The sequence below is a fragment of the Lynx rufus genome, unplaced genomic scaffold, assembly GCF_022079265.1.
Source record: "Lynx rufus isolate CCGP_SWC_20201006 ecotype Redwood Valley unplaced genomic scaffold, mLynRuf1.p SCAF_24, whole genome shotgun sequence".
Classification (NCBI taxonomy): domain Eukaryota; kingdom Metazoa; phylum Chordata; class Mammalia; order Carnivora; family Felidae; genus Lynx; species Lynx rufus.
This window is the reverse complement of record NW_025814839.1, coordinates 3150981-3175118: the sequence shown is the minus strand read 5'-3', so window position 1 is coordinate 3175118 and position 24138 is coordinate 3150981. Positions and strand designations below refer to the sequence as shown.

General features: G+C 37.7%; 1 protein-coding gene across 1 annotated transcript in view; it reads left to right on the top strand.

Annotated features, from left to right (window-relative positions):
• PPTC7 (protein phosphatase targeting COQ7) overlaps positions 1-24138 on the top strand; it is a 35182-nt gene that overhangs the window by 5678 nt on the left and 5366 nt on the right. Inside the window, exons 2-3 of the mRNA XM_047088237.1 lie at positions 15717-15896; positions 21234-21432. Coding sequence (XP_046944193.1) covers positions 15717-15896; positions 21234-21432 — 379 coding nt within the window. The remainder of the gene's footprint in view (positions 1-15716; positions 15897-21233; positions 21433-24138) is intronic.

The window sequence follows — 24138 nt, the reverse complement described above, 5'->3', positions numbered from 1 at the left end:
CCAAGGGAAATTTTTTTAAAAGGTAAAAATCAAATGTAAGTTCTAAGATTAATCAGTACTTTAAATATGCCTGATTTCATAATCTATGTACTTTCAAGAGAAAATTGTGGAATATTAAGGAAATATGAGAGTTGTGGGTTTAGTAAAAGAGCCTTTAGGACCCATAGAAGCAACAGGGCTTAAGAAGTCACTGGCCAAAAAAGGAAAGAAAAAAAAAGCCATGCATTTGACTAGTTGCTGTCTGATTTTTCTGAGTGTTCTTTCATTGTGTAATAAATAAGATTACAGGGTTGCTGGGTAGAGGAATTTTGCTGTTTGTTTTTTAAACCCTTTCTCCCTGATATTTTTCTCATTTTGTTATACAGATATATTGTACTTTTCTTAAGATTCTTATAAGGCACATTATTTTTAAAGTCATGTCCTCATTTGTTATACTGTCAGAACTACTTTTCCTTTGTTCAGTCTTTAATCTAGAGATTTCTCAAGCTTAGTTTTAAATTTTCCTAACTCTCAGCTTCTCTCTCAATGTGTTAATCTTTTTAAAGGATTCTAGATGAATCTTTTTTATAGAGCAAGTAACTGAATTTTGAAAGCATGACTGTTTATACTTTTTAGAAAATACATTTTTTTTAAAAAGGTTTTAAATTGTAGCAGAAGGTAAGATGCATATGTTAGTTAGCTGGTTGTGGTGGGGTTTTTTCGGAGGGTGGAGGAGAAGGGGCTGGATCTAAGGAGGCTGTTCCCTGAACTTTAGCACTGCTTTATGAAACTGGGCAATACATAACCTGAATAGTAGCAACAGTATCCAAATGGAGTTTGTACTCATGTGTGACTCACGAAGCATTATATCCGGGCCACAGTATTTGACCTACAACCATGTCCTTTGAGTAAATGCTGATGTCAAGTTCAAGCTGAATGTCAAATGCATTTTATGTAAGTCCTGTGCCTTTTAGAGAGGCCTTACTTGGGGCTTTAGGTTCAGAATTTTCAGGAAAATGCTTTAGGAAAGTAAGTTAACAGTATTTTCTTTCTAAAGAAATTTGACTTTTTAGGGGCACCTGGGTGGCTCAGTTGGTTAAGCATCTGACTTCGGCTCAGGTCAGGATCTCACACTCTGTGGGTTCTAGCCCCACCTTGGGCTCTGCCCTGACAGTGCAGAGTCTGCTTAAGATTCTCAGTGTGTCTGTCTGTCTGTCTGTCTGTCTCTCTCTCTCTCTCTGCCCCTCCCCTGCTCGTGCTCTCTCAAAAATAAGTAAATAAACATTTTTTTTTAATTTGAAAAAAAAGCAATTAGACTTTTCAAACCAGAAGTTCTAGTTAAGCTGAAAAACAGTGTGCGTTGTGAGTTTGCCTTTCAAAATTAGTGTTAACTTTTGATCTCATTTTAAGAAGTGATGCCCTGGATCCTAATTTTTGTCATTAGTAATAAAATTTAGTGATCTATTTTGTTTGGGAGTTGTCAAATATTTTAAAAATCTGGTATTTTTCTATTTCCTTGAGAGCTAAGTCATTTGTTTCCTATTATTAAACAATACACACAATTTACAGAATTGCATCATAAATCAAGACTTTTTGCAAAAGCTGACTCATTGCAGAGGGCATTAGACTGATAACATACTTAATCATTTAAACTTGAGTTGGCAAGTGGCACAGCTCTTTCAATTTAGTTTAAAATTTTGAAGAAGAAAAGATGTTCAGTTCTTTTGAATAAGATCCCAAACAGGATTTTGGATGGATTGTGGGGTGGGGTACAAAGCTTTTCCTTGAAGAGTGGAAACACTTCACTCAGTTTTTCCTAAGCATTTATTCAGTATCTTGACACAATATATGATTCATCAGTGCTTTATATGTAGTGCTTTAGATTTTACAATGCATTTTTGTGTTTAACATTATTTAATCTTTTAACTAAAATAGCTGTTCTTATCTCCATTTAATCTGCATCTGTTTCCTCATCTGTGAAGTTGACTCCTCAATAAGGTCGTTAACAGCTGGTATCATAGCTGGGACTTGGGCCTAAGTTTCCTGCTTGGTTATCTGGTGCTTTTAAATAAATGCTTTTGTTTTGTGCTTTAGAAAGTAACCCATGTTCAGAAAAGCACAGTATAAAACACTTGTACATCATAATTCAGCTGTAGTCAGTGTGGCTTCCTCTAGCCTTTGTGTATGTACAACAATATATATATTATTAAATAAAATTGAGTTAATAGTAATGTTATTTTTTGTAATGTAAATTGAGCATATTTCCTTACATAATTGCATCACATTTTACTGCGTGCATAGTCCATAATTCATTTAGCCAGTCATCTATTTTTCGTTATTTAGATTATTGCCAGTTTTCTTTCATTTTTTAAAAGATTTTATTTATTAAGTTTTATTTATGTAAGTAATCTCTACACCCAATGTGAGGCTCAAACTCACACCCCAAAATCAAGAATCGCATGCTCTACTGACTGAGCCAGCCAGATGCCCCAATTGCCAATTTTCTGTTTTGAGTAACATTAGAATGAATGAATATCTGCATCTGAATATTTCCTTAGAATAAATTCCTTGAAGAGTTCTTGTGTCAAAGGCTACAAACACTTGCAAGGCCTCTGATATGAATTTTAGCATAGGTCCCTTCAAAAAGGTTATAGTAATTTATCCTTTTCCAATTGTTATGAAATTGCTCTCATTAGTAAGCTTATTATTGATCTTGAGTCTGTCACATTTAATTAACAATTTATAAATTTACCAGGTTCTTAAACAGTTGTTTTGTGGTGAATAAGTTTGGTGAATAGTTCTAGAATTGATTGAATTGTTGGTATGAATCCCACAGGCTACAAAATGACTGCAAAAACTTTGCCAGAGACTACAAAAGTGACTTACTACAAAGAATGCTTTCTGTTGAAAGACCCAGTACTATTTTGACTCAGGCCAATTCTAACACATTTTTGTACCGATTTTTCTTTTACTCATTAACAGACTATTTTGAAAAGAAAGGGAATTTCTTTTTGCGAGTCTGTGTGCCACTATGACTGTACATTTTGATCTTTCAAGGATGCTACCCAGCAAGTTTTTTGATTTATCAGAATTTGTCCATGCTGTCATTTGATGTCTATGAAAAAGATTAGCTGTGCTGAATGAAGCAAACAAAAAGTGCTTCTGTTTTCACATCAATGTTTGGATAGCAGTTTAGGATAAGAAAATAGAGGTGAGCTATTTGCATAAGAGCTAGAAAACGGTTCATGGTCTTTAAGTCAACCACTAATTGGTAATATGGTCATTAATGTTTCTATGAAATGAGGAACTCTAAACAAAGATGTCTTATGCATACATTGTTTTTAAAAATTCACTTCTCTTAGTTCTTGAGCATCAACTTTGATCTTATCATTGCTTTTCTTGTTCATGTATGCTAAATTCACTCAACAGTTAGTGGTCTTTGGATAACAAAGTGTGTTTTGTGAATACATTCCATGTATACATATAAATTTCTTTACAGATCAGATGAATTCAGTGAAGTAAATTAATACTAATCGATAACCCTCTTTTATTCTTTTTTTTTTCCTTCTTTTATCAGAGTTTCAAATTGAAAAATGGTTGGCCTGACATTTTGTTAGGCTTAATTAGACTTTTGTCAGGTAGTAACACTTAAAGAAGAAACATTTCCAACATTTTTAAGTGGTTAAAACTAAAGTAAAAGGACATGGGGCAGTATTCTTACCCTCTGAATCATTATTGCAACGTCTCTGAAAACATATATGTGATGGTGTAATAAAGAAGAAAGGAAAATTTGCGAAGGTTAAAATGGAGCCTTTGCTTCAAAACTAGCTCATGCAATAAATGTAATGTATGTGAAAAAGAAAGCATAGCTGTATGTTAACCTTTATTTTATAGTTTCTAAATCAGGTTCCCTTTTCTTGCAGTGTGATTTAGAATCCCAGAATCTTAGTTCTTAAAGGAACTCGAGAGAATTTGTCCTTCCTGTCGCTTATTTCACAGATAAGAAAAGTAAAGCTTAGAGAAGTGATTTGGCCAGTTTCCTACAGCAGGTTAGTGGCAAAGAAAGCTGGGAGTGGTGTTCTCTCCTGACTCCCTTTTAGGATTCTTTCCATCAAACTTTCTTATAATGGTCTGTGACGGGAGCATCCTGTAGCTAGCATAACACCTTGTGCAACTCTACGATAAAATATTGGGTAAGTTCTCTTTTTGGAGTTCTCAGATGAAAGTTTGTATACCAGAGTGTTGGTATTGTAACTTTTCAGTACAGTCACCTGAATTCATTGTTTACAAGTTGCTTCCTTGGTGGAGAAGACTGAGAACAAAACAGACTTCAGCCTGGAAGTTTCATAGTGGGGCAGGGAAGGCCACAGGAACAGGATAAAGAATACACATCAGGTGTTATGGAAGCCTGGAGTCAGGCCTCGAGAGATGGGTTTTCAGTAAATGGAGGCAAATGAGAAAAATGGTGAAGCTCTCCAGATTGAGGGATCAGCAGAGACACTGGAGATTCTCTGAACTACAGCTGTTTTGTGGCTAAAGAGTAATTTGGGCCAGCTGGGTGGGTTTGGGAGGGTGGTTGAGAATTGTTAGAAAATAGGTTGAGACCAAACTGGAAGGTCACAATTGCTGTGTTAAGTAATTGGGTGTTTCATTTTTGTTGTTGTTAGGAAGCTATAGAAAATGTTTTCACTTTTGTTTTGAGTTTGGTTTGGTCATTTTTGAAGAGGTACCACATTCAAATGGTACAAAATTCAAAAGATACTATAAATTTAAAAAGGTGCAGAGTAAAATGTCTCTCTTGTTCTTGTCTTCTAGCTGCAAAGTTCCTCTCCCAGAAGGAACTAATGTTACCGGTTTCTTATGTATCCTTCTAGAGAATGTTTTTACATATACAAGTAAAAAAGTGTATATACATGGAAGGTATTTGACTAGAAGAATAACATGGACATAGTAAGCTTGTAAAAAGCAAAAAAGAAAGAAACGAAAATGATACAAAGAGTGTAATGGGAGAACAGGAAGCAAAAGACCAGTTAGGAAGCTACTGAAATAGTCTGAGTTAGAAAAGGCTTTAACTAGGGCAGTGGAAAGTAGTTGGGCTTCAGACTCATTGCAGACATAGAACCAATAGTCCTCAGTGATAATTGGACAAAGAGGATGAAAGAGAAAAGAGGAATTGAAGTTGATTTTGAGGTTTTGCATCTGGAAGCTTCCTTAAGGTTTCTAGCCTACAAGTGTGGGTGGGTTGGGCTGCAAGAGAAGGAAATGCAAGAGAAGGATAAAATTTGGGAATGGGAAACAGGGAATTGCTTGTTGGGAGAGGCATTTCAGAGGTGGAATCATCTGGCTCGTAGAATGTTTAAGTCCAGCTGGCCTTAACTAAGTTCTGAGTGCTCCAGTAGTGATTCTCATTAGAATCACCTGTGCAGTTGGTTTGCCATACTTTGCTAGGATGTCCAGGTCCATCCTGGGCATACTGACTCAGGAGGTGGGACTTGGATTCCACAGGTAATGTCATTGTGCAGCAAGAATTGAGAACTGTTATGCCAGCTACTAGGCCAGCACCCAGAGATGAAAAGGATGGTTGGTTAGCAATGTGAAAGAGACTCCGCCCTGAAGGGGAGTCACAATATAAAGAGAAAGGAGACAGGAAAGTTGTGATAGAGGTGCTGTGATTATTGTAGTGACTGAAGGGAATGGTTTAGGCCAATTTATATATCACCAGTTGTTATGTAAGATTTTCCATTTAAAATAAGGAATATCTAAATCTGAACCCTGGCACCTAGCAGACAGCAGGCACTGAAGAGATATTTGTTCACTAAGGTTATTTCAGAATCACTTCTGAAAAAGGAAAACTAATTTCTTCAAAGTGTAGGTGGATCTGTTTTTCCTTGTATATTTTGTAGAGACGTATATGTTTGTTCCTTAATTCCTGTTAAATGTTTAATGAGATACTGAATGGTGGTGGATGTGTGATGGGAAAAGTTGAATGGACTCCATTCATCTTTTATATATTACCTGTGAGTGGGAATTGTCTTTTGGTTGTGACCACAGAACAGTGGTTGTAAACTACAAACACTGATCAAAGATTGCTTGGTATAGACTGTTCTATATGCTGTTATTTGGTCTTAGAGAGGCATAAGTCTCTCTTACTGCATGTCGACTATGAGCTGAGCACCCATTTACGGGTGAAGATGCTAAGGCTCAAAGAGCTATCCAAGGGACACCCTTGGATACACATTACCCTGGTCCTGGAGCTGCAGTTTGAACCCAGATCTGACTCCAAAGCCTGTGCCCTTGCCTAGTGTATATACACTGCTTTTCAAGTCAGAAATGATCATTTAAAACTTTGTTTTACTAGGGTGATCTTTGCTGAGTCTGAATACTACCTTGGCATTAGCTATTCCTAGGCTAATAGTTGAGCAAAGTCCCTTCATTAAAGCAAATAAAGGCCTCAGTTGAACTAACTAGTTCAGTGGGCCTCAAGGACTTTGGTGGTTTCAGGCCAGTCCTTTCCTTCAGGAGACCTCCTTTATAAGCCTGAACTCCTGCAGTGAATTGTTTGGGCTGATTGGTGGTCAGAGGTTCCTGGCTGGAATGTAATAAATAGGCATTTACCTGGAGGTCAGGTTTCTCAGCTCTTAAGAGTTCTACCCTCACCTTTATTACTGCACTTTATCCATATTAGTCAGAATCTTAAGGAACTGCCCAAATTGCCTCTCTTGTCAACCTCCTCCCCCATGACTCATGTTTTCATCTTTCAAGGCACGGATCAGGCACTTCTCTTCTCCATGAATACTTTCTTGATTCCTTCAGCTAGATGTAATCTGATCTTTAGTTTTTATTGGTGCATGTTTATTTTGTTAGAGCCATTTATCATAAACCTCTCCAAACCCTTCTTCCCTGCCACAGTCACTACCACTTGATTTTAAGCTGCCTGGGCAGGAAATCTTTTATTATATGTAAATCCCTTTAGCTCCCTTTCACTACAATGTCATGCATATAGAAAATGTTCAGTAAACTGTGTTGAATAACTTTAATATTGAATGTAAGTGTAAAATATAGTTCTAACTGGATTTATATAGGTTTTATAATCCCTCCCATAAAGGTAACATATATACTCATTACTGAAAAATGGGAATATCGTGGAAAATGGAAAGAAGAAAAAAAAATTATTGGTCCTACCACTCAAATATCATTACTTAGTGAAACAGTGTGTAGGAAAAAAAATTAGTGTTTAGAAATTAAGGGACAGTTCTCCACTTGGCAGGCTTATTCAGAGGAATTATGTTCTCATTTTTTAAAAAAAGAGTGTTTGTGCCAGGGCTACATGTGACTCTTGACCTCTCCCAGAGGGTGGTATTTTAGTAAAGGCCAGCTCTTATTTTTATAGATGGGTGAGAAAAGCAGGGAGGTAAATAAGTATCCTCTTTGGGGTTAGGTCAAGGATATATAGCTTAATTGTCATAAATATTATGTTAACCTTTAAGACCAGAATTCTAGATCTAATCTTATAAATTACAAGCAAAAGGAAAAATTCTTTTTTAGCCTAAAGGGCCAGTACAAGTAGGTACACATCAGATAACTAACTAGGCTTTAATTGCTGTTGTTTTCTTATTTAAACATTAAATCATTAGGTGTTATATAACATTTTCTAATATTTAGAAACAGAAGTCTTGGCTTTAATAGAAGCCCTTAATTCTATGACACACTAAGGGCCCTGCCCATACACTTCACAGTTCACAATAAGTGTGAGCCCATGATTTGCCTGTTGCTTCCTTCGGTTCAGAAAGCACAGCGAACAGCATTTAGCATTTGAGGAAGATACTGTTGCAGCTCAGAAAGGAGTGAAGTGACCTTTTCTGTGACTTCACCTTCAACTCTTCAGTTTGATGAGAAGGTAGTGATTCATACCCAAGTCTATAAGATACCAAGTTCCCCAAGTCACGCTGAGCCAGACATTCCACATTAAGTGTTGGTATTTAAACAGAAGAGCTAAAGTTAGAGGAAGAACATTTTAATTTTAATTTTATTTTATTTTGCCTTCACAGTATCATTTCCTAATCCTTTTAGCATTTTTCACTACTTTTTTAAGGCAAAGCAACTGCCCAGAATTGTCTGGAAATTACCATCTCTAGATAATGAAGTATTCTGGGCAGTAGGGGTGAGTGTGTGTGTGTGTGTGTGTGTGTGTACATTTTAATTTGATTAATCACAAAGTAATTTTGTGTTTACTAAGCTAGTAAGAAATAGCAGCTATATTGTTTAGAATTCTAAAACATAAAATGGACCATTCTGCTTTGGATCCTTATTTAAGTGCCTCAGACAGTTCCCTTTCTTTAGCAGAATTTGAGTTTTGTTTATAGGTTCCACTTTCACACATTTTACCACAGAGTTGAACCTTTCTTCCCTTCCATTCTTTCAGCTTCATGGCCTCAGCTCTGAGTTTGCTGTTCTGCTTAGAGATCTTGAATTCTTGACGTAGATTTGTTCTCCGGAGAATCAGAAGAAGCAGGTTTTGTTGTGATTAATGAAGAATGGTTGCTTTGGGGAAACTTTTTGCAAAGGGAATATATCACTTGCTTGTTAAAGCAGAAAGAACATCATAATCTATATAATTTCACCTCTAGAGAACTGAAAGGACTGTTAGTCAAAGCAAATTGTACTTTTCTGAATAACTCAACTGTTGAATTTTTTTTTTTCAGTAATTCTGCTTTTTATTCCCTTTGGGATAATTATTTGCAGATACAACATTTCACAGTCCTGAATCACAGGGGAGTGTTCTTAATGCCCAAATAGTTGAGGCTTCAGCAATGTTGATACAAATATGATCTATTCTATTTGATAGAAATTGAGTTTATACTCTGATCTCATTTTTCTTTAGTTATAATGCTTCATGTTGTGATGTCTCTAGACAAAGAAGATTAGCTCGGAGAACACTAGATGATAGTATTTGAAAAAGAACCTTTTCATCTGAAAAGGAGCTGGCCATAGCACTGCAATAAATACTGCCTAGCCAGGGCTTCATTAGATGAATACTTGCTGCAGAAAGTGTAAAAACAGATATCCTGATCCCTCCTTATTCAACTCTTGTGATCCAGCCAGAATCTTACTCAGTTTCTCTTCTGGAGTTTCAATTCACTATCAAGTACCCATCTTAGTAGATAGGAGATGTGTTTCACTGATGGAAAAACAATCCCTGTCGAACTGTCTTGCTTCACTAGAGTGTGAGGCTCAATGTAAAATGCCTCAAGATCATCAAAAATGCAAAGAATAAAGCTATTACCTTTGGGTACTAGATAATATCTGAAATTCTCCCAGAGTCTATTTTTAGATAAAATTGTCAAATCTTTTTTCACTGATACATAAAAATTGAAATTTAGAATTTATTCTCTAGGCGTCACTTTCTTCTGGAAAATGTTTGCTTTGTAACTAATTGCATGTCAGTCTGAAGGTGAGTGTAGTAGGAAGGGCTTAAGAATGGCAACCTCGGGGCGCCTGGGTGGCGCAGTCGGTTAAGCGTCCGACTTCAGCCAGGTCACAATCTCACGGTCCGTGAGTTCGAGCCCCGCGTCAGGCTCTGGGCTGATGGCTCAGAGCCTGGAGCCTGTTTCCGATTCTGTGTCTCCCTCTCTGTCTGCCCCTCCCCCGTTCATGCTCTGTCTCTCTCTGTCCCAAAAATAAATAAACGTTGAAAAAAAAAATTAAAAAAAAAAAAAAAAGAATGGCAACCTCATGCTTATGGCTGATAATGGACCATACTAGAGAGACACAGACTAATGTTGGCTTAGTTCAGAGTCTTTTTCAAGGTGAGCCTTTTGCAGCTAGGTGACCATAAGTAATTGGAAAGATAGGATTGTTAAGCTTCCACAATTTCAGCTTATGAAATCTTTTCTCCTTCAACTTTTGGCCTAGAACAAAGCTATTAAGTAAAAATTTAAGTTTAATAAAAAGCCAAATGATTTTTTTAAAGTACGCAAAATTTTGTTTTTATATGATTATAAGTAAGGAAAAGACAAAAATGTGTTAATAAATGAAAATTGGCTGTTACTTTAAGAATTTTCTTTTTATAGAAAGATACACTTAAATGATGGGAAACACACCAGAATTATCCTATCTTCTTTTCTCTTAACTCTTCACTTTAGAAAAACAGTCTACAGGAAACTTACCAAAATATTATGTGGAAAATTATAATCATCATAAATATTTTCTGGTTGATTATCTTCCACTTTACAAAACTGGCATTTCCACGTAAATAGTACACCTAAGTGAATTTTCTGTGTTCTGTAGTCTCCTCTCAGCCTTTTGCTTGGCTATTTCAGATATGTAACCATTATCTTACTCTAATAATGGTTTTAATTGGATTTGGGGGGTCAAAGGAAACACTTAAGCTAGATATATGCTGACAGAATGTTATTAATGGAGACATAAGATGATTATAGTGAATTAAAGGAAATAGCTTCTATATTCAGTGTAAACTCTCTGGTGGCATTCAAAGCATTCCCAGTCATTAATTCAGGCCTACCTTTTCAGCTTCACCTCTTTTCACCTCTAAAGAAATTATATCATTTTGCCAAACTGGACTATTTCCTTAAACTTTAATCAGTTGTAAAAAACTTAATCAGTTATCTGTGATTGTAATTTGATGCCTGGAGTAAAATGCAATTCACAAATGAGCTATTTGACCAGGAATTCTCATTCCTAAGGTCCCCACTTGACTCCTTGAACTTACTACTCTCTGTGTTCTCCCTGAGCATCTAATCCCCCCTTAATGGCGTTACTTCCCAATCTTTGTCAAAGATGTGGCTCTGATTACCTCCCCAGCTGCAGACTTACAGTTCCTGACTTTTCATACATAACATTTCCTTAAAAATGTCCTCCTGGTGCCTAAAACTCAGCATACCCAAGACAATTCAATATTTTCTAGAGGCATTTCCACTCCTTTCCCAACTGGAGAGTCATCTAATCAATACTCATTCCTGAAATCCAGAAACCTGTTGACATAAAGTACGTTGATATCAAGTCCAGGTGTCTTTCTGTATTCATTCCTTTGTATTTCTAGTGAGTATTCTATTTTTCTCGTTACGTCTAAACTAAAATCTTGCAGCTGATGCCTGACCTCCATCCTCTTCCCAACCCATTCTCTCCACTGCTATCAGTATTATTCTTCTAAAATATAGATTAGAAAAAAAAAGAAAAAAAAATATAGATTAGATTATATCACTTTTACCCAGGAAACTTGATGACTTTATTGTCTATAGCAGTGCTATATATACTGTAAACTACATAATGTAATCTTAAATTTTGTAGTAGCCACATTTAAAAGAGTAAAAATGAGGGGCGCCTGGGTGGCGCAGTCGGTTAAGCGTCCGACTTCAGCCAGGTCACGATCTCGCGGTCCGGGAGTTCGAGCCCCGCGTCGGGCTCTGGGCTGATGGCTCAGAGCCTGGAACCTGTTTCCGACTCTGTGTCTCCCTGTCTCTCTGCCCCTCCCCCGTTCATGCTCTGTCTCTCTCTGTCTCAAAAATAAATAAACGTTGAAAAAAAAAAGTAAAAAAAAAAGTAAAAATGAAACAGATGCGGTTAATTTCAATTAATATATTTTATTTAACCCACAATATCTAAAACATTTCAATCTATTCAGTGTAAAACTATCACTAAAGTATTTTATAGTTTTTTTTGTACTACATTTTTGGAATCCAGTGTTATTTTACATTTAACAGCACATCTCAATTCAAACTAGCCACATTTCAAACTCAGTAGCCACATGTGTCTAATAGCTCCCATATCAGTTCAAGTCTATAGCGTAAAGTTTAAAGTTCTTGGATCACAACTCTGAGCCCACAACTTCAGCTCCTGCCCTGCATTTTTCAACTTAACTTCTCAGCACCCAAACCCCGGCCACACCTAATTGTCTACCATTTTTTTCCTGTTATTACTTTCCTTTGCCTGTGGAAGTGACTTACCTTCCAGGGCCTAATCTGAATGTTATGTCCTAAGCGAAGGCTTGCTCCATTCCCACAGGGCACCATGAGCATTAACCATTTGTTCTTGACCCTCCTATAGCAGCATTTATGGGAGCTGTGTGTCTAGTTCCTGTGTGAGTAGTTGCTGCCCACTAAGAATGTGAGCTGCTTTCTCATAGGTAGGATGTGTCTCCCTCAGCCCCGTTTCTAGTATTTACTGTGGTCTCCCTTTGCTCTTAGGTATGTTCTTATTTGCCGTTTCATATCTTTGGGATCTTAAGCAATCTCTCCTTTAACAGTTGTTTTTGTTACCTTTGAAATGTATTCTGAGTGAAATTTCTCTTTATATCTGGATTAATTCCACTTTAAAAGGTGTTATTCCTTTGTGGATGGAAGCTTTTGCTTGTGCATGAGAGGAAATACTCATTTCCTTGTAGAAATAATTGCCTAATAGGAATTAAACTAGGTTTCAAATATACATGTGGTAGGTTATTCTGGTTTTAGCCTGATTCTAATCCCAAATATGACTCTTCCTATTACATAACTTGTTCTTTGTGAGTAAATTATTTATGTATACTAAGGCGTTTTTTTCCCACAGCTTTATTGAACAGTTTATAGGCTTTTTGAATCTCCTTCTTGCCCTAAAGAGATTTCTCCAATGGAGCTTTGCCTAGGATTTTTTCCCGTAGAAAAGCAAACAGGTGCTTGAAAGGTTACACTCTATTCTGGGAGAAATCTGATTAATGTTGAAGGGCTGTGTCAGGTCAGACTCTATAACCTGCTGACAGATTATTTAGTGAGTGCCAGGATCAACTCTCAACGTTATCTCAGATTTTAATGGTTTTCTTGTGAAGGGCATTTGCAGATGAAACCACTTTGTATTTAAAATTAATTGTGGCTCTTAGAGACTGGTTAAAAAGAAATTCTTTCCTCAAGCAGGCAGTAATTTGAAAAGAACGAATGATTCATCAGATGAAGTTGCAACGGTTATAATTAACACAAATTGTTGCATTTAAAATAATGGTGAGGGGTACCTGGCTGGCTCAGTGGAACATGTGGCTGTAGGTCTTCGGGTTGTGAGTTCAAGCCCAATGTTGGGTGTAAAAATTACTTAAAAATAAAATATTTAAAAAATAAAATAATGGTGAAATCTTACCCCCAATAAGAATTCCTCAAAAGAAGTTCCTATTAAACTATCTTAAATTCTGTGAAAATTTTCCAGATATCCTCAAAATTGCTTGAAAAACAAAAAGTGATACTTGTTCCTGGTAGGGTAGACCTCAGTCATCCTTGATACTTGTCTTTCTCCACCACTGCTATACCTCCATCCAGTACCCCAATGAGTCCTTCTGTTACACTGGATCTCCAATCTCTGCACACTGACTGCACTGCCACCATTTCACCACTGAGTTACTAAGATAGATTCCTGATTCGTCCCCTTTTTCTGCTCTTGCTCTCCACACAGCCAGCAGAAGAATCTTTTTTCTTTCTTATTATCATTGATAATAATAATGGAAATTTTAAATAATGTATAGTGGAAAATTTGTATAACGGAAAATTTCAAATATATATCAAAGTAGAGAAATGAGAGTGCTTCTCATTCCACTTTATAGTTTTCCATTCATGGCCAATCTTACTTCATCCATTCCTCCATCACTCCTCCCCCCTATTGTTTTGAAAAAAATCCCAGACACCATATCATTTAATCAACTAATTTGGAACTGCCCCATAGTGAAATTTTGCTTACTGGTTGGTCATAAAGGTAAGAAAAGTTGCTGTCCTAAGAGGGATATTGCTTGCCACCTTCCTTATACTCTCTTCCAATTATGTTTCCTCTCATTTTTTTCAGGATGTATTCCACTTCTGTTTGAGAAATGCAGTCACCAGAAAACAGAGTTTCATGTGTCCATTTCAAATTTGTTTGTTTGGTTTTTCTGGGTCCATTTCATGTTAAGCCAGTTTTTTCAGGATGCATATATAGACAGACACTCTCCTACTTTTGTACCAAATAAGTTCTTTAAAATGTGTGTGAAAGTTGAACATACAAAAATGTAAATATGTATGTGGGGAGGATGTTTAATGCTCAGCAAGCCTTAAAAATTATAAAATTCCTAATATTTTTATTATAAAATCAATACATAATCATTATAAAAATAAATTTTAAATAGTTCAGAACAGTATGAAGTTAAAAAGCTAAAGTCTCACCATTTGTTCACTGATCATTTTCAGTCTCTTATTTCCAAAACTACTATTAATACTTCTTATAGATCCTTCCAGAAAGGTTGATATATGGTCATTTAAAGCCTTAATAATGTATATATATCTGATCTTTTAGTTCCCTCAGTTCATTTAAACTTAGACAGAAATTGATTTTAATGTTGAACAACTAGCTTTGGGTTTTGTAAGGAGTTGAATAGGAGGTGGTATGATGTTGACTTTGGTGTCTTACTGACTTTCTTAAACACTAGTTTCCTTTTGATAAAGGAGTCTTGTGTACACTCTGAACTCATCAGCAGCTCTATGGACCCATGCAAATCTCAATACCATTGCTATCCAATGGAAGTACAATGTGAGGGGCCCCTGGGTGGCTCGGTCGGTTGAGGGTCTGACTCTTGATTTCAGCTCAGGTCATGATTCCAGGGTTGTGGGATTGGGCTCCACATTAAGTGTGGAGCCTGCTTAAGATTCTTTCTCTCCCTCTGCCCCTCTCCCCTCTGCGTACTCTCTCTCACTCTCTCTCTCTCTCGGGGGGGGGGGGGGGGGGGGGGAAAGGTGAACCGCACATGTCATTTTAAATTTCCTAGTATTCACATTAATAAAACAAATAGAAACACGTGAAATTAATTTTAATCTTTAGCACATTATATCCAAAATATTATTTCAACATGTAATCAATATAAAAATTTAGTGAGATATTTTACCCTTTTCTTATACTAAGTTTTCAAAATCCAATGTGTGTTTTATACTCAGAGGACTTCTTAATTTGGATCAGCACCATTTCAAAGGCTCAGTAGTCACTTGTGGTAGTGGCTGTTGTATTAGACAGTGCTGACCTGTACAGAATAGTGGCTGTCTCTGAGGGAGGAGGAAAGAGGATGGGATATGTTTTTAATTATTTCTTTATTTGATAGTTACTGATCAAAATTTGAAGTTAGAGTTTGCTGTGTTTGATATCCTGAATGATTGCCAGCTCTGACTCTGTTGTATTATCACTATCATCAGCATTTTTTTTTAAAAATCAGTTTTCATTCTTATAAAATAGAACACAGTAATAACATAAATACTTCTATACGAAGATGATAATCCTGCTGAAGTTGAACTCTTGGCTAATAGGCAATGCCACCCTGTGGTAACACACATCAATTTATGAAAGATCGAATTCTAAGTAGAGAATGTGAATTAGGAGTATTAGTGTATAATACATTATTTTTGAGAGAGAGACAGAGCACACACGGAAGAGGCAGAGAGAGAGGGGGACAGAGGATTTGAAGCAGGCTCTGCATTGACAGCAAGCACCGAGCCTGATGTGGGGCTCAAACCCACGAACCATGATATCATGACCTGAGCAGAAGTCAAGATGCTTAACCATCTGAGCCACCCAGGTGCCCTTTAGTGTATAATACATTAAATATGAGCACTTTTCATTCTGAATTCCAGGGTAAATACATGTACTAGTATGTAGTAAAATTAACTGTTAGTAGGAGACAGGAATAAAAATTCCTGAGAGGTCAGTAAGAACATCCTTTCAATGTAATTTTTTTGTTTTGTTTTTAGGGGTTGCTGATGGTGTAGGAGGATGGAGAGACTATGGAGTTGATCCATCTCAGTTCTCAGGGACTTTAATGCGGACGTGTGAACGGTTAGTAAAAGAAGGACGGTTCGTCCCAAGTAATCCCATTGGAATCCTCACCACGAGCTACTGTGAGTTGCTGCAAAATAAAGTACCCTTGCTTGGTAAGTAGCTATGCTGTGTGTTTTCCTCTATAAAGAAGCTCAGGAGATGGTCAACAAAAACAAGAAAATCACTTGGCAACCCACCTTTTTTTCTGAGGCTCTTTATTAAGCAGAGTTTGATAGAAAAGCTCTGAGCTTCTCTCACTCTCTACGTAAGTACTACTGCTTGGAGGGGATGTAAATAGGTGCGGCCACTTTGGAAAACAATTTGGTATTATGGAATAAAGTTAAATGTAAACAGAGTGTATGACATAGCAGTTCCACTCCTAGGTCTATACCCTAGACCAGAGAAGCTCTTGCATATCCGTGTACCAAGAGATAGGTACAGGAATGCTCATATAACAGCAGAAGACTCAGAACAAATCTAGAAAGTCCATTTACTGTAGAAAAATGCATTTTGAAAAGGAACAACTTAAAGCTGCACGCAATATTCAGGAACATGATGTTGAGGGAAAATAGAACATTGTGGAATATCACCTAACAGTTTCATTCCACATTTCAAATTCAGAAACATAAATAAGTAAAACCATATTGTTCAGGGTTTCCAAAATGTGATAAAAGAAGAAAGAAAAGTAAGTGGTTGTATAATTCAGGATAGTGGTCCTCTCCAGGGGAGGAAGAAAGGGAATGGGATTGGGTATGTAAAATTAAGTTGATTACCTGTGGGGAGTTCAAGTTGCATTTAGGTACCCTAGACTGCTAGCAGGTAGCTGATTAGTCTGTGAGATAGCATGACACAAAATAGATCCCCATTAATCTTGTATTAGAAAACTTCCAAATATCTAGTGTGTGTTTATCTGGTGTGCTAATAGAGCATCTTTTGGCCAAAGCTTCTACATTTGTTTGTTAAATGGTTTCCTGGGAACTTACCCAACAACTTACCCAGCCTTCTGAGCAAGCTCTCAGAAGGCTGTTACTAAGTTTCTGCTAATTGCCAGCATCTTTCTGGTTAGTAGAAGTAGCCTCCTTCCCAGTCACCATCCATTTTTAAAATCAGCCTCTGATCAGTGTTAATGGAGATTTCCATGTTGTAAAATTTTGCCTTCAATTTAAATCTTTTATAGGAAGGCGTTCTTTTTATCATGCTGCCATCTTCTGTCTTAGTGCTGTGACTAATCAGCTTGTTTTCCTTCTAACTGAAGAGAAACCTTGTCTTGAGGTTTCAATATACCGCTTTGTCTTAATCCGCTATTTTGGACATGTAATCTGGAGCTTGCCTGGCACAGTGAAACACCCTAGATTCTATTTCTAGCACCTCTGTCAACTTTCCATATGACTTTGGGAAAACTACTTAACCTCTGACCCCCTTGCTTCATTTGTTCAATGGAGAGATCTTTTTCTGTGAAAAGGAACAACTCAAAGCTTCATGCAATACTCAGAAGCATGTTGAGGGAAAGAGAGCATTGCAGAATACTATCTAAAAGTCTAACATCTAACAAAGAGCCTATAGACACAGATTCCAGGTCCCAACTCCTGCTTGTTCCCATGAGTCCTTTGCCAACACCCCCTGTCAATTCACTGTAACTTGGAATGAGCAATTGCAAAGCAACAACTATCCTGATTTTGTACTTTGAAAGCTTTAGCTTTGTTTTTTGCTATGTTTCTTTCTTATCCCTTCTTCCTTTCCTATTTACCCTCATGTAGTTGGAAGGTCTTAAAATAAATGTAAGGACATATTAGAAGTTTTCTTACATTGAATATTATAATCACTTCTTTTCTCCTAAAAGACATATTGAAATAATCCTTCATTACCATGTTTGATACATATACGCTTCTTTCACCTAATCTACACTCCTTTAAGCTGTTTAAACTCAAGCATCTTTTGGCGAAGACAGCCTGCTGAATTTTACTGAGCCTCTGATATAACCGCAAATAATGATAACTTTAGGTAATTCTTTTTTTTTTTTAATCCAGGAATTGCTAAAAAGCCTATAACACAATTCCAATATAAAGGTCAACTACTCATTTCTTAAGAATTTCTAGCTGCTTTTATATCCAGGTTGGCATCACAGGCTAATTGTCAATATATAATTTCTCAGAAAACAATAAGTGGAGTTAGGTCTTATAAAACCAACATATCTTAAGAATTTGAGGGGGTGAGTCATAATAAGGTTCTTTCTTTACTGCACAAAAGGCTCCATAGTAGTTTACAAAATTAGGGGCCAGTGATAAAAATTATTTCCATTTTAGCATGAGTGATTTGCTTGGGTCCCTGTCTGGATTGTCAGTGGTCTGAACATCTTGACCCTGTTGTCCTCAGCACTTTTTTTCTTCATTTCCTGCTTGTTCCTCTACAAATACACAAGAATAATGTATTCCAGGATTAGGCTCTCAGGGCCCGAGCCATGTGCACACATCAGTTACTTGAAGAGGCAGAGGAGGAGTATATACTCCCAAATCCAGATGATTCCGTAACACCGGGCTTACCTTCATTTGTACTGCTTTGCGTGTTAAAGCTCTGTCATTCACAAGGACCGTTTTGACTCCAACTCAGCAGGTGACCGTGATGGCCACAGGGGTGGCAAAACAATAGCCTGGGTTTGTCAGTGAGTAATAATGAGTCAACATGAGTCCTTCCTGCCCCAGGTTTTTCAAGGCTATGCTACTCATCTGTCATTTTTCCTCCTCAGATTAATCCCATCAGCTTTCAGAAGATCTTTTGTGTGGTGATTCTATTAATGAAAAGTGATTGGAGTTTTTGTGCATTGAGTTAGGAAGGAAAGGTAATTGGTGATCTTAACGTAAGCTATGCAGATTATCTGGTGGCACTGCCAGTTCGTTACAGTGCTGTGTTTTTCTCTGATGTTTAGTGGGCTAGCGACTAAATAGCTTAGCGTTAGGGTGTCCGATTAGATAACAGGGAAATGGAATTTCTGAACATTATGATGAGATAAATATTTTAAGTGTTTTTATATTAACTTACACATTTTTATTAAGGAAAAGTTAATAAATTACCCATAATCCCACAAAGGAAACTATTAATATTTTAGTGATTATGCTCCCTTATTTTTCTTTTGTGTATGTTTGTGCATAGAATAACGGTAATATGAATTGTGCATCTACCGTGTGCTTATAGCAGCCCCATGAGATAGATCCATAGGTACTTCTGTTTCTCATTTTGTTAGGAAGAAACTGAGGCCTAGAGAGAATAAGTGACTTGCCCACAGTCACACAGCTAGAAAATAATGGAGCCCTGGGATTTAACGCAGCTGGTTCCACAGCCTGTTTATTTTTTTTCATTTTGCTTTTAACAGACATCTTAACAGTTTAGCTTTTGCCTACTATTATCTTTTTAAAATTACATTAAATTTTACTTTTTTTGAATTACAATTTAAGTTTGAGAACACTTTTTAAGGACACTTAAAAAAAATTTTTTAATGTTTATTTTTGAGAGAGAGCAAGCAAGAGAACCAGCGGGAGAGGGACAGAGAGAGAGGGAGACACAGAATCCAAAGCAGGCTCCAAGCTCCGAGCTATCAGCACAGAGTCCGGGGCAGGGCTCAAACTCGCAAACCATGAGATCATGACCTGAGCTGAAGTCGGTTGCTTAACCAATTGAGCCACCCAGGTGCCCCTATTTAAGGAAACTTTAATGCCAACTTGTAATCTACTTGTTTCGCTTAAGTTATCTTTCGTTTGCAAATATATTTCTCTTAACAATTTTAGTGACTATCGGATAGCTAACACTTACTATGTGTTGTAAGTGTTTGACATGCTTTAACTAACTTTATCCTCACAAACTACACTAAGAGGTAGGTACTGTTATCCCTGTTTTGTAGATGAGGAAACTGAGGTGCAAAGAGCTTAAGTAAGTTGCCCAGGTCACCAGGTGAGTAAGCGACAGAACCAGCATTCAGATGGGGCCAGGCTGACCGCAGAGTCTGTACTGCTAAGTATTCCGTGATAGTGTGCAGCCTCCTGCTGTTACATCCTCCTGGAGGTGCTGTAACTGATTTAACCAGTCTCTTAATGTCAAATGTTGAGGTTGTTTCTAGTTCTTCAACAATGCTTTTGTACTTAACTTTGTTCACGTCTCTAGTTGTTTCTTAGGAATTGCTAAATCAAGTGATACACACATTTCCCAATGTTGTATTGCCCTTCAGAAAGGTTGTTTAGTTTTACCCTCCCACCATCATGGAATAAGAATGACCATGTTCGGGGCGCCTGGGTGGCGCAGTCGGTTAAGCGTCCGACTTCAGCCAGGTCACGATCTCGCGGTCCGTGAGTTCGAGCCCCGCGTCAGGCTCTGGGCTGATGGCTCGGAGCCTGGAGCCTGTTTCCGATTCTGTGTCTCCCTCTCTCTGCCTCTCCCCCGTTCATGCTCTGTCTCTCTCTCTGTCCCAAAAATAAATAAGTGTTGAAAAAAAAAAAAAATTAAAAAAAAAAAAAAAAAAAAAAAGAATGACCATGTTCCCTGCACTCTTGTCAACACCACGCAGGATTTTTTTTTCTTTTTTTTTTTTTTTTTGGACTCTTGTTAAACTAATAGGCAAAATGGCTACTAGTGTGATGATGATTTTTTCATATATTTAAAGACCATTTACATTTACTTCTTGGTGAACTGTTTATTTTTCTATTTTGCCACTTTTTCTGTAGGTATAAGTTTAAATTTTAGTACTTGAAGGCAGTAGTACTGGTGGTACATCAGCTTTTCGATCTGCAGAAGGTCATGTGAGCTGTGTGCTGCAAAGCTACACAGAAGCTTTTGCTCTCTGCTTGGACATGCTCGCTTCTCTCTGAACATTAATGGTCTCTGTAAGGTCAACAGGTGGATCCCATAGGCTACCTGAGAAAAATTGGTCTTGTCACTTCATAGCAAGTCAGTCTTTGATGAAGGTTCCTCATGACCTCAACAGATGGAAATCTGGTTAAATATTATAGTTATGTGCCCTCTTAAATTTTAGTGAATTTCATGGAGAAGGCTTCCTGCTGATGACTAATGAGAAATGTCAGGAAAACATAACATTCTTATTCTGGCATTTAAGTATTAAAACTTAAAATTTCAACAACATGGTTTTGAGCACTTGGCACAGATTATAGTGCTATTGAAATGAAAAAAGTATGGTTAGATACCAGCCATTTTTATTGTTTTCTGTCTCTGCAAATGAAAGATTTCAGATTCAGGGGCCTGCTTACTATGTGTAATATTTCTTTCCCTATTATGTTGACCCTGATCAGGTTACTATTGACACTTGTCGGAGATTTGGAGCATGACTAAGATAGGCAAAGGAGGTTCCAGTTGTGGCATATTGCTTTTTGGGGTGATGTGATAAAAATGTGGATGCAAAGATAGGAAGGTAGAAAGAAAAAATAAACGGGGATCATTTTTGTTTCTAGGTAGCAGTACTGCCTGCATTGTGGTGCTGGACAGAACTAGCCACCGCTTACACACAGCAAACCTGGGCGATTCGGGCTTCCTGGTTGTCAGGGGTGGTGAAGTTGTGCACCGATCAGATGAGCAGCAGCATTACTTCAACACTCCATTCCAGCTCTCAATTGCACCACCTGAAGCCGAGGGAGTCGTCCTGAGTGACAGGTAATCTCCCCTCTTGGCCATTACATTAAGAGCCAGTAGGACATGGCTCGCCCACATCCTCCTCCCATCCCCCTTTACCTACAGTGGAGATGGGCATTTTCAGTTCTCATGTGACATAAGGCACATTGAGAATGTTCTCATCAAAAAGATCTTTTAGTTTGACTTTGAAAGATATTTTGCTGGCTATTGCAGCCAAGTTGAATTCTAACAAACACCCAATAATTTGACAAGACTGAAAATATTCTTCAAGCTTACAGAATATCAGTTTTTCATACCAAGACCAACATGGTATATACGGTTATATTTGTTAAATTGTGCTGGAGAAGTGAATCATTGTCTATGCATGCCACTGCCCGTATGAGAATTTGCATATGTTGTTAGGGAAGAGTTCAAACAGACATCTGCTTTATTTATCAGAATAACTTCCTGATTCTCAGGGCCTCCTATTATATGCATCAAATAGAACTTTTAAATTGTCAAGACCTTTCAAGACAATAACTACTTTTCTGAATCAACTTTTACAGTTTATCTTTCCTAAGATCAGAGTACAGAATAAGGCTAAGACAGTCTCAGATTCCTCTTCCTTTAACAACCTTATGGGACCTGGCACAAACATATTTGATTGTGCCAGACTATGATTATGATTCATGAATGTTGTAAAATGGGTAATGAACCTTTTGTAAAATTAGAAGTAGTCTTGGAAAGGTCTGTTGTCTCTACTTAATAGTTCTTATTAAGCCAGATTTTGAGTGCAAACTAAGATAGAATTATTACTGCTATCTTTTAAACTGGAATGAGTATATTGTATAATTAGGTATTCAGGATTGTCCATCTAGGTCTGTTGCTGACTCCTACAGAGAGGGAAGCATTTTTTTACTTTCAGATTAAGGTATGTTACCATAATTGGAAGAATATTTCATTATAGTCCCTTCTTCATTTGGCTCTAACATATATTCATATTTGCCATATTGGAGTGAGGAGAAAGCAGAACCCCAGGGGGTGGTAGATACCAAGCTCAGCTAACAGGTACAGAGAGCAGTGTTTTAATTTTCCCTTATTGGATTCTTGTTATTTTGGCATCTGAGTGCTAGAGCTGCCCTGCCATACCTCACACGCTATCTTTGGGACAGTCTGGTTAGGGCAGCGCTCTGGCCTGCCAGCGAGGTGGAGGTTGCTTCCCCCTGGAGCCCACAGACAGCTTGCTAGCATGTGACTTCAGCTCGTGTTTCAGTGCAGTCAAAAGTTTCCAGCAGCACAGTATGTTCAATCAAAACGGGCAAAACTGCAGCTGGCGGAACACCAAGCTCATGGGTGGGAGTGTTGGGAGAAGAGGACAAACCGTCCAATGGTAGCGAGTCTCGCACAGGCAGGATAGCAAAGGACACTCCTGGGGAAGAAAAACCTCAGCAGAAAATAGAGCTTCACTGCCAACCTGGTCATTAATCTAAACTTCTAGAATCTGATTTGTTTCCAAAGTCTGAGCAACTGTGAAGTGTCTTGCATTGTTTCTCTTTATTCCACAGAAGAAATCGACCTGGTTTCCACCAGTTTTACAGTCTTTTTTCCTCCTGCTGAATGACATTTCTTTTGTTACTCGGTTCCTCATATCTATAAAGTATAATTTTTCCTTAATTTACAGGTTTCCTTTAGTTTCCTTTTGGTTTGCTGTCTTTACAAAATATTTGTGATATAAATGTGTAAGTGATATGTGTAAGCCAAAGCCCATCACAGAACTTTGAAATGTGCTACTTCTTTTCCTCAGTCAGGAGTAGATGAACCAGAAATTTTCTCAGTGCACTTTGTATAAATCCCCAGCAGGCGTGGGTGGGTGGGTTTTTATGTTTTCTCTTCACATATTTTATAACAGTTACACAAACAAGTTTTGGGATTTTTCTGTCAAGCTCAGGGTACTTGGTTCTGGCTTCTCCTTTCTGGATCAGTGTGTAAATTTTTTTCTTTGCATTTGTTCCCTAATTACAGGTTAAGGCAGATTATTAGATATTTCACCTTTCCTTCACCTTGGAGGCTTGGATTCAGTGAAGCTGGCCTTTGGAGATGGCTGAGAACCAGCCTTTGGGAGAGGGCCATTGACTCTTTGAGTATATGATCTTTTCTCCCCACCTGAGATCCCCGCCCCCCCCCCCCACTCCACTTCTTGTATCTGTTTTCATCAGGTGTTATCACAGAAAAACAAACAAAAAACCACTCCCATCTATCTTTTTTAAAGTTGCATACAAAAAGATGTAGTGAAAAATCTACCTCCTATCCCATCCCCCAGCAATACATTCTCTCTCCTCAGCCACTGTTGTCTGTTCTTTGTGTCCTTCCAGATTTATTCTCTGCATATGGAAGCGTCTGTTTATGAATCTACCCCCCCCTACACACACACACACATGCACACAATGTCTGTACATTCCTCTCTTCATTAACAATGTGTTAAACAGTTTTTCCCAATTTGGAGGGTTACTTTGTTTCTTCACTTATTAGATATTTCTTGAAGACCTACTTTGCACCAGGCATACTAATAATTAAATACTTAGGTGATGACAGGGTGCCTGGGTGGCTTAGTCAGTTAAGTGTCTGACTTCAGCTCAGGTCATGATCTTGTGTTTGTGAGTTTGAGCCCCGTGTCAGGCTCTGTGCTGACGGCTCAGAGCCTGGATGGAGCCTGCTTCGGATTCTGTGTCTCCCTCTCTCTCTGCCCCT